We start from the raw sequence: 18,048 nt of genomic DNA, 5'->3' as shown, positions 1-18,048 counted from the left end.
CCAAGAAAATCCAAATTTTCATTCGACATTTTTTTCACTCGTTCATAATCGATTGTGTCCATCAATGGAGATTATTTACAACCAATCCGATCAGAATTTCTAATCGCTCGAACGATTTTTCGCTAGAAATTGGACAGTTAGTGGCCTGCTTAACTCGTATTTTAACATATTGGCAGTTAAACTGCCTGAAGACTACTCACAGCTCCGGAATACAATGGCAGCCTTGACTAAGGCCTTGTTCACATCATTTAGGGCCTATTTCCACTACACGCAGATTTGATGCAGAAAAACTGACTCCAATGAATGCCTATGGGGAAATCTGCATCAGAAAAATCACGTTTAGTGGAAACAGGCCAATAGGCATTCATTGGAGTCAGTTTTTCTGCATCCAATCTGCGTGTAGTGGAAACAGGCCCTTAGAGCATATGGCCGTGCTATCGTAACGCATCATTGTACGATCGCACGCCGCTATGCACTGCGTGGCTGATCACATTCACTGCAGTGAATGAGTCAGGGCTGTGCTACCCAAAAAATGCATGCAGCAGTGCGATAGCGCATCGCACTGTTAAGCATCACACTAGATGGGAATGGCAGAAGTGCTGTTTATGCCCTTCTGCGTCATACAAATGCGTATGGCAGCGCGTATGATGTGAATGAGGCATTTTTTTTACACTTAATGTGTTGCGTTTTAATGCATCTAACAACCCCCCCCCCCCCCCAGCAGTGTACTGTGAAAAAGCTTGTTTTCCAGCGTTTTGTGTGAAAGAGGCCATAGGGAAACGTGGACCCTAGACTGCAATCAGCTGTCCTTTCCGTTACAATTGACAGCAACTGATATCGTGTAAAAGGACTAACTGAACAAGGAACCATTGGCACAGAAAGTTTTTCAATGTAAAGAAAAAAAATATGACCACATCTCTCATAAGCACTAAAATACTCTAATAGTAATGTTACAGTTGATAAACAGTAAATAGCAAGCAAAGTTGTGGCCTGAATACTGTGCCTCTTTCACACCGCAAATGTGTTCGCAGCTGCATTTACAGCTAGCTTCCCTCTAAATTCACATGGACAGTAGGAAAGACAGTAGATGCCCAAACACATTTCCCAGAATCCAGGAATTACAAGAGTTTCTCTTATCCTCTAGGACAGTGTTTTTCAACTAGTGTGCCCCGGAACGTTGCCTGGTGTGCCGTCCTCTTCTCCCCCCCTCCCGCACCTCCCCGCCGCTGTTATTACCTTAACAGCTGCCGCTCTCCCCTCTCCGGCGCATGTGTTTATTCTAGCAGTGTATCTCCGGCTGCTCTGTGTGATGCGGAAGGAGGCAGGGCTCGGTTACCATAGTAACGGCGATACATATCGCCGTTACAGGAAGCTGCTGCCCTGCCTCCTTCCGCATCACACAGAGCAGCCGGAGATACACTGCTAGAATAAACACATGCGCCGGAGAGGGGAGAGCGGCAGCTGTTAAGGTAATAACAGCGGCGGCCGCGGGGACGGGCGGGAGGGCACTATACTAGCTATACTGGGGCACTATTCTGGCTATACTGGGGAACTATACTGGGGGGCTATACTGGGGCACTATACTAGCTATACTGGGGCTTTATGCTGGCTATACTGGGGCACTATACTAGCTATACTGGGGCACTATACTAGCTATACTGAGGCAACTAAACTCCCTACACTGGGGCAACTATGCTAGCTATGCAGCCGCACCCCAGACCCCCCCCCCCCCCATAGCCTGCTGCGCACGGCACTGTCCACTAGGTCGCGCAAACAACCGGGGGTCGCGCAAACAACCGGGGGCCGCCTGGTCACCTCGGGTTCCCTTTAAAGCAGACTCAAACTCTTGCACAGCTCACAATGAAGAGTTTTAATTCCACTAATAAATGCTGTAGAAATCCATTAAACTGAGCTGAGTGTTTGTTTAGCTACATCAGAGTGCAATTAGCCTCATCAGTAGCTGTGAATGAGTGCACCATGGCTCTGTCTGTATAGTAAAATCTGAGGCTTAAAGTACAACCGAGGTGACATGATGAGATAGACATGTGCATGTACAGTGCCAATCACAGAAATAACCATTCTGTGTCCCTTTTTTTTCTTTCTCTGCTTGGAAGAGTTAAAAATCAGGTATGCAAGTGACAGTTTCTGACTGGGTTGGACTATAGCATAACCATCACTGATAAATAATTACAGCCATAAAATACTTTCCTGTCAGTAAATGGCTTGAGAGCAGGAAAGAGATAAAAAGGTTCAATAATTCATATATTTAAGCTCTAGCATACTTCAATGAAGGTGTCATTGAGCAGAGACAATGAAACAGTAAAAACTAGATATAAATCTAAAATAAAACTGTGGGATATCTAAAAAAAAAAGTAATTTTTAGGAGAAGGAGGATAGATACAATTGTTTTTCTCATCAGTTTATTTTCACCTCGGATGTCCTTTAAAGGAGTACTGTAAGCAGTACACTCAGGTTACGTCAGTGGTAGAGAGGACGCACGCAGTGCAGTAACGTGCGACATTAAAGTCGCATATTCTGGAAGTGAGCCAGCGGCGGGGACTGGAGGATCGTTTTGTGAAGTGAAACTTTTTTTTTTCAATACCCTTATGCTGGGAATACACAGTTCGTTTGAGGTGATTAGATGGTTCAATAGATAATTTCCGACATGTCGATCTCCCTTTCGATCCTTTCGCCGCTCGATTTCTGATAGAAGTGAATGGAAAAAGATAAGAAAAACAAGCGGAAGATAAGAGAATCGACTGCAGAATCGAGCGGCAAAACGATCGAAGGGAGAATCGAGCCCCAGAAACGAACAGTGTATTCCCAGCATTACAGTAGAACTCCTTTAACCCTTTCTGTGCTCCATATACAGTTGATTAAGTTAAAACTTCAGGGTTTTTTTTTTTTGTAGGATTTCCAGAAATTGTAATGAAAAAAAGGTTTGTTTGTTTTTCCGCAGAGGTCATCATGCTGTGCCTATCACAGCAGACAGGGAGTTCTGAGTTTAGCTCCACTTTAAGTACGGTCGGAGTTGTTCTGGTCCGTCTCAACCAAGCAGAGCAGATTGCTGTACACCAACAGTGTTCTGAGGTCTGCTATCAAACCGCTTCATTGAAATCATAAAAGAAACATTCAGAGGTCTGTCAAAGGCCCTTAAAGCCATCCTTTGTTTATGGAAAGCCTAGAAAATGCAGAGCAGGGCCCATATGCAACTGATATATTTCAGTTCAGACAAAATCTTGTCAAAACTGGAAGAAATCATTCTAAGAGAAAAATGGTGAGCTTCTGAGAGGAACTGACCGTGAGGTAAGTATGTAATATTCATTAGCTGGTACATCGTGTTTATTTCAAATAATTTTACTCAGTTCAGGTTCCTTTTAATAAAATATTATGGAGCCAGTCATTAACAGATGTTCAATTTTCCCATTGAGACTGCTGGAATACGTGTCCTTCCCACAATTTTCATCTATATATCCATTGCCAGTCCTACTACCAATGTTCGCTTTAAATACCTCCTAAAATTTTACATTCATGAGTTAATATGTTGCCACAAAAATATGAAGTTGTGTGAAAAAATACAACTTTAATAAAACACTCCTGTTAACATACAGGAATACATGTAGACTATATATACTGTTTATACTGTATATAAAGCAAGATGCTATTAATAGTTTAAATATGAATTGTACCTGTCCCAACATTAACACAATATGTACCAATGGCAATATAGGGAGCTCAAGTACCGGTGTGGTTTGCTTCGTACATGCGGTGAATGTACCAATGTCAATCAAATGACAAATGTCTACTAATCTCAGTAGAGATTATCCACTTCCAATAACGTGCCGTCAGGGCCCGTTTCCACTTGTGCGGTGGGAATCGCTGCGGTAAAAATTTGCATGCGGATGCGAATTTTCATGCAAATTTGCATACGATTTTGCATGGATGACTATGTATGTGAATTTAACCATGGCAGTACCTGTGTGCTTTTCCATTGTTTCCATGCGAAATCGTATGCGAATTTGCATGAAAATTTGCTTACCGATACCGCATGCAAATTCCCTATTAAATACATTGTATGCGATTCGCGTATGCGGTATGCAAATTCTGATGGCTCTGCTGTGCAGATTTTTTCTGCACAGAAAAACGCTCAGAAATCCTGACAAGTGGAAACGGTCCCATCCACTTGTATTGGCTATGCGAATTCGCATGCGGCAAGCGCATGCAAATTCGCGATAGTGGAAACGGGCCCTTAGTCCTTTAGTGTTTTGTACATCGTTAAGTTATAGCTAATACAAAAATAGAGTTAGCTGGCCATACACTAAAGGTAGCCATACATCTAGCGATTATGATTCAATCAACAAAGCAATCAACTTTATTAGGGAATCAACTTCAGTATAGTTGATTGAAAGTCTATCACCTAGTGACCCACACACTGCAAGCAATTCCTATGCCATTTACTTTCACTAATCGATCTGACCAATGTTGTCTCCATGCTCTGAATGCAAAAATTGATCGAATAATGAGAATAGTAGCCCTTTCCTTTGCGATCTACCGATATCTTGCATCCTGCTCGATTGAGTAAGCTGGTCAATTCGGCATATCAGCCACTTTTCATCGATTGCCAATTCTGGAACACACTCTATTCTCTCTCAATTCAATAAAATAATTGAATGGTTGATCGAACTGCAAAATCCCTAGTTGTATGGGCACCTTTACAGATTTCCACCCAATGTTCTAAAATCATTGATTCCTTTCTGAAAAGAATTGATTCAGAAGGAATCGATTCCTACCATACACTGCGCATCAATTTCCAATTTAAATCTAACAATGTGCAGATTCCACCAAAAGACAAATCTCTGTGATGGAATCTGATTAGAGAGGGATCTGTCAGCTGCCCATACACCACAGGCCGATTCCTGATCGATTTCAGCATGAAATCTCTCAGTGATCGGCCGCATGTGCCGCTGCCTCCCCATGTGTGCATTTATACACACCTGCCCTATGTTGCCTTGGGAATCCCGCTCCTCCATTCGCGCTATACACACCGCCGCCGAATAGCACAGGGCGTGCGTGTAACGCCGGCGACGTGTATAGCGCAAATGGAGGAGCGGGATTTTGAAGACTGATGGGCACCGTGCTGTGGGCAACATAGGGCAGGTAATGTATAAATGCACACACGGGAGGGGGGCACATTTATACACTAGGGGGAATAACACCCGTGGTTTCGTTGGTTTATCCGGATATCGCACGCTGTTACTGCCGCGCACCCAGTCGACCGTGACTGCCCGACATCTTGCAGCATGTCCAATTGATCCATGCGAACAATTTCAGCCTGGAATTGGTTGCATTGTCGATCTGGCATGCTCTTGGCGGAACCAATTTTCATCTGATTTGAAACCAATTATCAAATCGGATGGTTGGTCAGCCACCAAATCAAGAAGTGTATGGCCACATTTAGTGTATTTCCAGTTCCACCCCACCCTCTTCTCAGTGTGGACAGTGGCAGGGCACAGAGGCGAGCGGATAGAAGGCACAGATGGTGTCACCAGACAAGCAGCATCGCTATTCTGCCGGAACTCGAGTCTTCTCAGTAAGAACAGAGTCAAAGGCTGTAGACAGGACCTTGCAGATAGCTTGTGCATGTTCCTGTACAGGGGAAACAACACAAGGTGTGAATGCAAGAAACTGCCAGCTCTACAGTCATCTACCTATAGGATTATTTTTTAATAATAAAAACAACAAATATCACATTATACAAGTTCTAAAAGTACTAAGAGATAGGAGATGACAGTCACCTGCTCAGGCCTTATGTCTGCAGGTCCTCTAGGGTAGTGCAGGAGGCGGAGGAAGTAAATTAAGAGTTAAGAAATTGTACCCAAACATGACTATTTACACTAATGCGAAAACACTTCACCCGAAAACCTGGAGCACCCATATGTATAATATATAGTACACAGAACAACAAACCTGTATTCATATCTGCCACACAAACACTGAAAAATGTGTATGTAAAGGGACCCAAAATATGATGCCTGCCACAGGCAACCCCCCCCCCCAAGGAGGGGTCACAGGTGTATCTGGCTGATACACAAAGGGCTCCCAAATATCCATCTGGATTTTTATACTATACAATCTTAACACAAATAAGTTACATCGTTTACCTAGAAATGCCCACATTTTCTCGATTGCCTAATGATCAGGCATTGTGATGTGCAATGAAACTGCTGAAAGAATATGAGCTGGTGGACCAAGCCAGCAAATGTAACTGGAAAGCAATAGTACTGTGATAGATGATAACTGAACAGAGGCAATATAACATAAGAGCAGCTATTAGGGGGTACATTTACTAATATTGCCACAAGTGCAACCTCCTCTCCATGCCCAATTCTAGCCTCCCTGTCCATGCCCAATTCTAGCCTCCCTGTCTATGCCCAACACTAGCCTCCCTGTCTATGCCCAACACTAGCCTCCCTGTCTATGCCCAACACTAGCCTCCCTCTCCATGCCAAACATAAACCTCCCTATTCATGACCAACACTAGCTTTCCTCTACATTACTAAAACTAGCCTCCATCTCCACACCAAACACCAACCTCATTCTCCATGCCCAACACTAGCCTCCCTCTCCATGCCCAACACTAGCCTCCCTCTCCATGCCCAACACTAGTCTCCCTCTCCATGCCCAACACTAGTCTCCCTCTCCATGCCCAACACTAGCCTCCCTCTCCATGCCCAACACTAGCCTCCCTCTCCATGTCCAACACTAGCATCCCAGTCCATGCCCAACACTAGCCTCCCTCTCCATGTCCATGTCCAACACTAGCATCCCAGTCCATGCCCAACAATAGCCTCCATCTCCATGCCCAACACTAGCCTCCCTCACCATTCCCAGCACCAACCTCCCTCTGCATGCCCAACACTAGCCTCCATCTCCATGCCAAACACCAACTTCCCTCTCCATGCCGAACACCAACAGCAATCTCCCCATTCATAATCCTATATCTTAACACCAGACTCCTCTGCATGCTTAACACTAGCCTCCCTTTCCATGCCCAACACTAGCCTCTCTCTCCATGCCCAACACTAGCCTCTCTCTCCATGCCCAACACTAGCCTCTCTCTCCATGCCCAATACCAACCTCCCTCTCCATGTCCAACACTAGCCTCCCTCTCCATGCCCAATACCAACCTCCCTCTCCATGCCCAATACCAACCTCCCTCTCCACTCCAAACACCAACCTCTCTCTTCATGCCCAACACTTGCCTCCCTCTCCATGCCCAGAACTAACATCTCTTTCCATACCCAACACTAGCCTCTCTCTCCATGCCCAATACCAACCTCCCTCTCCACTCCAAGCACCAATCTATCTCTACATGCCCAACACCAACTTCCATCTCCATGCCCAACACCAACTTCCATCTCCATGCCCAATACCAACTTCCATCTCCATGCCCAACACTAGCTTCCCTTACCATGCCAAATACCAACCTCGCTCTCCATTGCATACACCAACCTATTTCTCCATACCAAACACTAGCCTCCCTCTCCATGCCAAACACCAACCTCCCTCTCCATGCCAAACACCAACTCTCCATGCCCAACACCAGCCTCACTCTCCATGCCCAACACTAGCCTCCCTCTCCATGCCCAACACTAGCCTCCCTCTCCATGCCCAACACTAGCCTCCCTCTCCATGCCCAACACTAGCCTCCCTCTCCATGTCCAACACTAGCATCCCAGTCCATGCCCAACACTAGCCTCCCTCTCCATGCCCAACACTAGCCTCCCTCTCTATGCCCAACACTAGCCTCCCTCTCCATGTCCAACACTAGCATCCCAGTCCATGCCCAACACTTGCCTCCCTCTCCATGCCCAGAACTAGCCTCCCTCTCCATGCCCAACACTAGCCTCCCTCTCCATGCCCAACACTAGCCTCCCTCTCCATGCCCAACACTAGCCTCCCTCTCCATGTCCAACACTAGCATCCCAGTCCATGCCCAACACTAGCCTCCCTCTCCATGTCCAACACTAGCATCCCAGTCCATGCTCAACAATAGCCTCACTCTCCATGCCCAACACCAGCCTCACTCTCCATGCCCAACACTAGCCTCCCTCTCCATGCCCAACACTAGCCTCCCTCTCCATGCCCAACACTAGCCTCCCTCTCCATGCCCAACACTAGCCTCCCTCTCCATGTCCAACACTAGCATCCCAGTCCATGCCCAACACTAGCCTCCCTCTCCATGTCCAACACTAGCATCCCAGTCCATGCTCAACAATAGCCTCCATCTCCATGCCCAACACTAGCCTCCCTCACCATTCCCAACACTAGCCTCCCTCACCATTCCCAACACCAACCTCCCTCTGCATGCCCAACACTAGCCTCCATCTCCATGCCAAACACCAACAGCAATCTCCCCATTCATAATCCTATATCTTAACACCAGACTCCTCTGCATGCCCAACACTAGCCTCTCTCTCCATGCCCAACACTAGCCTCTCTCTCCATGCCCAACACTAGCCTCTCTCTCCATGCCCAATACCAACCTCCCTCTCCATGCCCAACACTAGCCTCTCTCTCCATGCCCAATACCAACCTCCATCTCCATGCCCAACACTAGCCTCCCTCACCATTCCCAACACTAGCCTCCCTCACCATTCCCAACACCAACCTCCCTCTGCATGCCCAACACTAGCCTCCATCTCCATGCCAAACACCAACAGCAATCTCCCCATTCATAATCCTATATCTTAACACCAGACTCCTCTGCATGCCCAACACTAGCCTCTCTCTCCATGCCCAACACTAGCCTCTCTCTCCATGCCCAACACTAGCCTCTCTCTCCATGCCCAATACCAACCTCCCTCTCCATGCCCAACACTAGCCTCTCTCTCCATGCCCAATACCAACCTCCCTCTCCATGCCCAATACCAACCTCCCTCTCCACTCCAAACACCAACCTCTCTCTTCATGCCCAACACTTGCCTCCCTCTCCATGCCCAGAACTAACATCTCTCTCCATACCCAACACTAGCCTCTCTCTCCATGCCCAATACAACCTCCCTCTCCACTCCAAACACCAATCTATCTCTACATGCCCAACACCAACTTCCATCTCCATGCCCAACACCAACTTCCATCTCCATGCCCAACACCAACTTCCATCTCCATGCCCAACACCAACTTCCATCTCCATGCCCAACACCAATCTCCATGCCCAACACCAACTTCCATCTCCATGCCCAACACCAACTTCCATCTCCATGCCCAACACTAGCTTCCCTTACCATGCCAAATACCAACCTCGCTCTCCATTGCATACACCAACCTATTTCTCCATACCAAACACTAGCCTCCCTCTCCATGCCAAACACCAACCTCCCTTTCCATACCAAACACCAACTCTCCATGCCAAACACCAACTCTCCATGCCAAACACCAACTCTCCATGCCAAACACCAACTCTCCATGCCCAACACCAGCCTCACTCTCCATGCCCAACACTAGCCTCACTCTCCATGCCCAACACTAGCCTCACTCTCCATGCCCAACACTAGCCTCCCTCTCCATGCCCAACACTAGCCTCCCTCTCCATGCCCAACACTAGCCTCCCTCTCCATGCCCAACACTAGCATCCCAGTCCATGCCCAACACTAGCCTCCCTCTCCATGTCCAACACTAGCATCCCAGTCCATGCTCAACAATAGCCTCCATCTCCATGCCCAACACTAGCCTCCCTCACCATTCCCAACACTAGCCTCCCTCACCATTCCCAACACTAGCCTCCCTCACCATTCCCAACACCAACCTCCCTCTGCATGCCCAACACTAGCCTCCATCTCCATGCCAAACACCAACAGCAATCTCCCCATTCTTAATCCTATATCTTAACACCAGACTCCTCTGCATGCCCAACACTAGCCTCTCTCTCCATGCCCCACACTAGCCTCTCTCTCCATGCCCAACACTAGCCTCTCTCTCCATGCCCAACACTAGCCTCCCTCTCCATGCCCAATACCAACCTCCCTCTCCATGCCCAATACCAACCTCCCTCTCCATGCCCAATACCAACCTCCCTCTCCATGCCCAATACCAACCTCCCTCTCCACTCCAAACACCAACCTCTCTCTTCATGGCCAACACTTGCCTCCCTCTCCATGCCAAGAACTAACATCTCTCTCCATACCCAACACTAGCCTCTCTCTCTATGCCCAATACAACCTCCCTCTCCACTCCAAACACCAATCTATCTCTACATGCCCAACACCAACTTCCATCTCCATGCCCAACACCAACTTCCATCTCCATGCCCAACACCAACTTCCATCTCCATGCCCAACACTAGCTTTCCTTACCATGTCAAATACCAACCTCGCTCTCCATTGCATACACCAACCTATTTCTCCATGCCAAACACTAGCCTCCCTCTCCATGCCAAACACCAACCTCCCTTTCCATACCAAACACCAACCTCCCTCTCCATGCCAAACACCAGCCTCACTCTCCATGCCCAACACTAGTCTCCTCTCCACACCCAACACTAACCTCCCTCTCCATGCCAAACACCAACTTCCCTTGCAATGCCCAACATTAACCTCCCTCTCCATGCCAAAACCAGCCTCCTCTCCATGCCAAAACCAGCCTCCTCTCCATGCCAAAACCAGCCTCCTCTCCATGCCTAACACCAGTCTCCTCTCCATGCCTAACACCAGTCTCCTCTCCATGCCTAACACCAGTCTCCTCTCCGTGCCTAACACCAGTCTCCTCTCCATGCCTAACACCAGTCTCCTCTCCATGCCTAACACCAGTCTCCTCTCCATGCCTAACACCAGTCTCCTCTCCATGCCGAACACTAGCCTCTCTCTCCAAGCCCAATACCAACCTCCCTCTCCACTCCAAACACCAGCCTCACTCTCCATGCCCAACAGTAACCTTCCTCTCCATGACAAACACCAACTTCCCTTGTAATGCCCAACACTAGCCTCCCTCTCCATGCCCAACACTAGTCTCCCTCTCCATGCCCAACACTAGTCTCCCTCTCCATGCCCAACATTAGCCTCCCTCTCCATGCCCAACATTAGCCTCCCTCTCCAGTCTCCATGCCAAACACCAGCCTCACTCTCAAAGAAAATCCTTGTTGATATCACACAGCTGAAGATTATATGCCATCAGTGAGACACTGTAGTCCCACAGCTGCAGCTATACTCACCAAGGTGCTGCACTGATACACCCACATGTTATACTGCTCCTCGCTGGCATCTTTGGTCTTCAGAGCTAGCAAGCTCTTTCCTGCCACCAGTCCATCATCATAGCACACCATGGACACAATGAGATAGAGGGGATGTCTGTGTAATACATCCTGCAAAACAGTACAGAAAGATGTGAATCACCACCAGACTATATTACTGCCTAGAAAAGGACAACATAGAAAAAAGAAGTGTGGAAACCAGCCAAGCTGCACCAGAGACTTAGAGCGGGAACTTGATTGGTTGCTATAGATAAGATCTCCTCCATCCTTTCCTTTATAAGCACACAATCCCTTCCACAGAATCCAGATGGATTCAAAAAGTCCCAAATCTGCTGGACACATTCTAGACTCATGTATGTCTTTTAATGTGAAAATAGCATGAAACTTTTTTTAAGCTAGGAAAGCACAAACATATAAGACACAACAGTAATCAACACATTAAAGGGACACTTAAGCTAGGAATAAAAAAAAATCAGTTTTACTTGCCTGGGGCTTCCACCTGCCCCCTCCAGCCATCCCGTGCCCTCGCAGTCACTCATGGATCCTCCTGCCCCCTGCCGCCAGCTAGTGTAGATTTCACTGACAGGCCCTGACAGGGAGTCGGTGGGCTTTCTGCACTTGGACAGGCCTGGCCACGCGTACCCTTCTTCAATAGAGTTCTGTACAGGCGCAGGACGCTATTGTGGACGGGAATGTCAAGAACAATACGCATGGCCAGGCCTGTCCGGCCTGTCAGCGAAAATGAAACTAGCTGCCGGCGGGGGACCGGAGGCTCTGTGAGTGACTGAGGGCACGGGATGGCTGGAGGGGGCTGGTAGAAGGCCCAGGAAAGTAAAACTGATTTTTTTATTCCTGGCTTAAGTGTCCATTTAAAGGGGAACTGAAGAGAGAGGTATGTGGAGGTTGCCATGTTTTTTTTCCTTTTAAGCAATACCAGTTGCCTGGCAGCCCTGCTGATCCTCTGCTTCTAATACTATTAGCCATTGCCCCTGAACAAGCATGCAGCAGATCAGGTGTTTCAGACTTTAAAGTCAGATCTGACAAGACTAGCTGCATGCTTGTTTCTGGTGTTATTCAGATACTACTGCAGAGAAATAGACCAGCAGGGCTGCCAGGCAACTGGTATTGATTAAAAGGAAATAAATATGGCAGCCTCCGTATACCTCTTATGGTGGCCATACATGGTACAATTTTTTCATCCAATCTTACCATTTCTATGTAGTATAAGGTTAAATTAAGTGAATATATTGAAAGGATAATTTAGGCAGTTCCCTTATATTACATAGAAATGGTAAGAGTGGATGAAAAAATTGTACCATGTATGGCCACCATTCCTTCCGTTCGCCTTTAAACATAACAGTAAAAAGTGCTATACCCTGCAGCCACGTGGGATGTGAATGGGGCAGCAGCAGCTGGATCAGGTGAGATTTCAATGCATGGGCATGGGGAAGGGGGGGGGGGGGGAGGATACATTTGGGAGGACAGTGGCTGGGGGATCCGTCACATTCGTTGGTCAGACAGAGATTTCCCTTCATGCTCAATCAATACGTTCAACCGATTTTGGCTCAAAATCTGTCAAATTATCGATCGGGCATGCTTGTTACGGCACCAATATTCATCTGATTCGATAAAATTGTCGAATCGGATGGTTGACCAGCCTGCAAAATCAGCGTGTGGGTATGCATTTATAAGCATACCCACAAATACTTGGTAATACCCCCTCACACCCGTGTTGTAAAGTTTTCTCCCATCCCACCCCCCAGTCCGGCCAGTGACTCAAAGTCGCGCAGTGACCACGTGTACCTCTCGTGCACTGAGCGCAATGATGTGCTGCTCGTGCACAGATAGGCCGCGAGGCGGATGACAGAGGGCGGAGCATGCGCAGACCACATGACCCAACTTCCACTTCCGGGGTCACAGCATGACCTTGCTGAAAGTAGCCGGCCCCAATGTAATTTAACCGGCCGGGCCGGGGGGAGAAAGCTTTACAACACGGGTGGTATAACCAATTATTCGTGGGTATGCTGAAAGCGAACCTGAACTCAGAACGTCCTCTCTGCTGTAAAAGATACGCAACAGCATAATAACATTTACAGAAAAAAACATTTCTTTGTTACAGCTGATACAAATCCTACAATAAATCTGCAGTGTGTCTACTTCCTGCTTTCATGGAAGCAGACATATTGTTAACATCCTGTGTTTTCAAATGAGCTTATCTGCCGTCTCTGCTATGGCAGTCATGTGACACAGGGGATAGATCATATTCCAACTTGTAATTAGACACAAATGAGGGGGGAATTAAACAGGCTAAACTCTAAACAAATGTAGGGTGCATTTCTCTCTGTTTTCCTTCTGTCCTGTGCAATAGTTCAGGTTCACTTTAAATGCATACCCATGAAATTTGCTCAGAGTCCCTTTAATGAACTCATTCTTTCTCTGAGAGAGATCTTCCAATGTCCTTTAAAGCAAATCTGTAGCCATTTAAAAAAAACACACACACATATAGAACTGTTAAAGGAGAACTGTAGTGAGAGGTATATAGAGGCTGCCATATTGATTTCCTTTTAAGCAATACTAGTTCCCTGGCAGCCCTGCTTATCCTCTGCCTCTAATACTTTTAGCCATAGACCCTGAACAAGCATGCAGCAGATCAGGTGTTTCTGACATTGTCAGATCTGACAAGATTAGCTGCATGCTTGTTTCTGGTGTTATTCTGCAAGCAGATAGCTCAGCAGGGCAGCCAGGTAACTGGTATTGTTTAAAAGCAAATCAATATGACAGCCTCCATATACCTCTCACTACAGTTCTCCTTTAAGTGTGCCGAGTGCAGTCCATTGCTCTCATTACTGCCACCTCTCCCCTACCAATAAACCGGTCCTGAAGATCGGTGTTTTCTAATGCAAGATGGCAGCGATATTTGAAGAATTTCTAGGTCACAGCTATGCAGTCATGGTGCACATGCTGCAGCAACAAGTGTGCTCCCTGCTCCAAGGCGTAGTTGTGATCAGAGCTATGGGCGTGATTAGTGACGTGAGGGGGCGGAGATGGGCGTATGTGAGGCGGAGCTACAGAGAACAGCTCTGCCTCTTCCTGTAACATGTGTATTCAACCAAGCTGGTCGGGCATTTTAAGGGCGATTTTGGGGTCTGGGGACTTGAATATTGGTGAGATGACCACAGACTGGTATGTGTGACATCAAGGCACCACAATTTAATTAAAGAGACTAACATTAAAAAATGCCCTTGGGGGGTACTTCCCCCATCCTCCTGCGTCCCCCGGTGGTATCGCTGGGCCCCTTCCAAAACCACAGCTGACAATTTGTCAAGCTGTGGCGCGGGCGCAGTAGCACCTGCAATATTTACCTTCCCCGGCTCCAGCGCAGGCGCAGTAGCGGCTTCCCGATGGGCTAAGGCGGAAATAGCCGATCCCAAATAGCCCGAGCCGAGAGCCACAACTGCGACTGCACTGGAGCCGGAAAGGTAAATATTTATATGCCCGCCGTTCAGGGAACATCTAGCATGCCACCGTGGGACAGAGGAGAATTAGGGAAGTCTCTATAGGATCCAGAGGCCTCCCCCTCCCAAGGTACGTACCACCCAGGGGCACTTTTTCATGTTACAAGTTCTCTTTAAAGAAGTTGCTACAGATTTGCTTACCACAGGGCAAGATAAATTATCGGGCAGTGCTAAGTAACGCACGCTACGTCCCCACTAGCGCATGTAACGTGCAGGGAGATATCAGTAAGTCATGCTGATTTGTTAGAGCGAGTAACAGGTGTTTACTGGCGCTGTTTCCCTGCGTTACTGGTGATTAATCAACCCCAATGTTTCTTACTTTGTACAGCGCCACGGAATTTGTTGCCACTTACAAATCAATAACAAAACTTTGTTCTTTTAAATAAAGCAAAATATAAAAGAGAGAGAGAGAGTGTGTGAGAGTGGAAATGAGAGAGAAAATTATTACCAGAAGTAAAAGGTAAACGCACTTACATACTGGTCAGAGGTAGTTACTTTGATGCCATATTTTGACACAACCATGATGAAGTCTTCATCTGGCGGCACAAAGGGGAGTCTTCCATCTTGCTAGCAGAGGATAAAATATTCAAACACATTATGATTAGGAATGAATGTACTTTTTCGTTGCTATACTTGGGAAGTAACCAATTAAATACATTAAACTACAATATATTATACATACAAAATCCTCAGCCTACCCAAGGCAAAACCTGCAACAACAAAAAACAGATACCATACTTACTGACACTAGTCTGGTTGGGGCTGGTGGCCACTTTGTGCTCGTGGCAATATGGTCATGATAACTAATTTGCATGAAATAGGGGTCACAGCAGGGAACACTATCTACGCCACCAACTGTATTCGGTTTAGTAAAGTTGCATAAGTGGAGGCAGTAGCCGATGTAAGCACCGTGCACGGAGGCTGCGGGCGAGAGTCCTGGTGTTCAATTTTAGCATTAGTGTTTCTCCCTGGGTCACCATTTATTACAGATTAGTGAATGCGACTAATTTGCTGCGAGTAGGAAGTGGCCATTGGTCTACGAGGTTTCCCGTTGGGTCCCATCACTTAGACTAGCACCTGCTTACCTAGGAAGAGGGGAGCCTTTAGATCTTGCAGAGGCTTTCCACTTCCTCCTGGCCACCACCATGGCTGTGGTGAGCGAGTTGCAGCGAGTTAGTTTAGATTTGGAAAATAGAGAAAGTTTCCAGGAGCAACTCACTGTTTACTTAGCAAAAAATCCACATCTTTAATCTTCATAAAAAAACAGCACAGCACTATAGCATACAAAACATATACTTTACTTATCGGCACATGCAGTAAGTCAAGAGGTGCGGAGAGAGGTCGACAATCGCTTCGCCCTGCAATCTGGGCTTTATCAAGACCTTATAGTGAGTTAGTTTCAGGGGAGGACTGGCCAGGGGGGAAGGGGGGAGATTTCCCCCCAGGCTGCCTCTCATTTAATGATTTAGGGCTGGCACTGTGAATGGTGAATTCAGGTTTTTGTATAAGGCAATGTGAAACACTAGGCTGAATGAGGGAAATAAACGCCCAATTACAGAGCAATTGCAGGGCGGGCAAGCTAGTAAATATACACAGCATGATACAGAGCAGAGGCTTGCCTGCAGGGTCCATGGGGAAAAAACCTGTCTGGTCTCTCACCATTGTTAACTGCATGTGCACAGCTACATAAGATATTGTCTAGGCTGAAAAGTTTTCGACAGTCCCTGGACTCCAGAAGTGCTGCTTGCAGGACTTGTGTAAGACATAGAAACCCCAACCGTTGTAACTCAAAATGTATTATGTGCCCCCCGGTGCCAGTGCATTTATACTTTACCTGTCACGCTGTCCCTCGGGTGTCCTTGCTGTATTTTCCACGTGACTATCGGTATATAGCACGTGGGGCACATGTGTGATGTCATTTAGGCTGGGGCTGCCGTGAAAACGGGTCTCTAGTTTGTGTTTTCCCCCCAGGCCAAAAGGTCCCAGTCCTCCCCTGGTTAGTTTAGACCCTGCACATTCTGCCAAGCTCATGCAATATGCATGTGATGTGCCATTATAATTAGTCAATAGACAATTAGCAGCCAGTATATAAGTCAGGTTTTTCCTGGTCTGAGCACACACCTCTTTTCTCTCTTGTATGCAGTTCAGAATTACACCTAAGCAGCATGTTTGATGAGCTGAGGCAGAGACATGAACTGAAACAGTGGCAAACTACTCAGTTCTATTTTAGGCCTGTTTAGTTTATCCCCCCCCCCCCCTTCCTATAATGGTTGCATGTAGCCACTGGAATACAGCATGCTATATTGTGCTATTGCGAGGCCAAATCCATCTACAGTCACGTTTTTTACAGCAGCCACAAACCAAGAGGAACTCTACAGTGAGGGGTGTGTTTTAGCAGCATTGTTTCATACCTAACAAAGAAGATGAGCTCAACATCTTCTTTTCAAAACCACAATAAAGCCAGCATAACCAGCTAGCTAGTGTCTATGTTATCTGGCTGCTCCCTTTGCGGAGTGCAGGTTCTCTAGCATTGTATTTGCTTTTTACAGGGAAGCTATCATGACAGTTGGTATACAGGTCACAGCCAAGCCGCCCATACAGAGCTGAATGTTTTTTGCTGCCTGTTAGTACCGGGGCAGAGTACTAATGCTGTGACGGGTACAGGCAGCACTGGGCAGACATTGGCTGAGAATGTAGATATCACATCTTCATTCATTTACTCCGCATTCTATCATACTATCAAGTCTCACTTCCAGCAGAAACTCTTACCTGTGCAACGTCAATAAAATTGATAAGATCCAGAGGCCCGTGCAGAGGTTTGCTTTCTTCAGACTTCACTCTCTCGATGGATCCAACATACTTCACTTTGAACTCAGCGCATGGCTCAGAGCTGCCAGTGGCTTGTCCTGCGGGCGGCAGACAGAAGAGATGTAAAAGGCCGATAGACCTCACAGTGTACTGGCATCATGTAACACAATCATAACTCTCATGTACTTCTGCTATGTGCTGCCGTCTTGTCCTGCATGGCTCTTGTCGCTGTGCATTGTGGGAGACACAGTAACCTCAGCAGCGATGAGAGGAAGTACACTCACTTCCTGTGATGGTTACATTACATCACTGGGCTTTTGAAGGAGATGTACAAAAACCACAATTTCAATACAGTCTGGTATTTTTTTTTTAATTTCCATATTATAATGTGAATTTACAACCCAGTCAAAAGCTTGATATTTTAACCTCCCTGGCGGTTTATTTATTTTGCCAGGGAGGCTGCAATGTGGTTTTTTT

The 18,048-nt window shown here is 47.0% G+C and overlaps 1 protein-coding gene across 1 annotated transcript in view; it reads right to left on the bottom strand.

Moving 5' to 3' along the window:
* Positions 1-2,086: 2,086 nt before the first annotated feature.
* Positions 2,087-18,048, bottom strand: part of ITGB1BP1 (integrin subunit beta 1 binding protein 1) — a 42,086-nt gene continuing 26,124 nt past the window's right edge. The window contains exons 4-7 of the mRNA XM_068280323.1: positions 17,533-17,669; positions 15,238-15,330; positions 11,210-11,359; positions 2,087-5,646 (exon numbers count right to left, since the gene is read on the bottom strand). Of these exons, the coding sequence (XP_068136424.1) occupies positions 5,563-5,646; positions 11,210-11,359; positions 15,238-15,330; positions 17,533-17,669 (464 nt within the window). The 3' untranslated portion in view covers positions 2,087-5,562. The remainder of the gene's footprint in view (positions 5,647-11,209; positions 11,360-15,237; positions 15,331-17,532; positions 17,670-18,048) is intronic.

The sequence above is a fragment of the Hyperolius riggenbachi genome, chromosome 4 (genome assembly GCF_040937935.1).
Source record: "Hyperolius riggenbachi isolate aHypRig1 chromosome 4, aHypRig1.pri, whole genome shotgun sequence".
Classification (NCBI taxonomy): Eukaryota; Metazoa; Chordata; class Amphibia; order Anura; family Hyperoliidae; genus Hyperolius; species Hyperolius riggenbachi.
The sequence above is the reverse complement of the archived record's forward strand: the minus strand, read 5'-3'. Positions and strand labels throughout refer to the sequence as shown.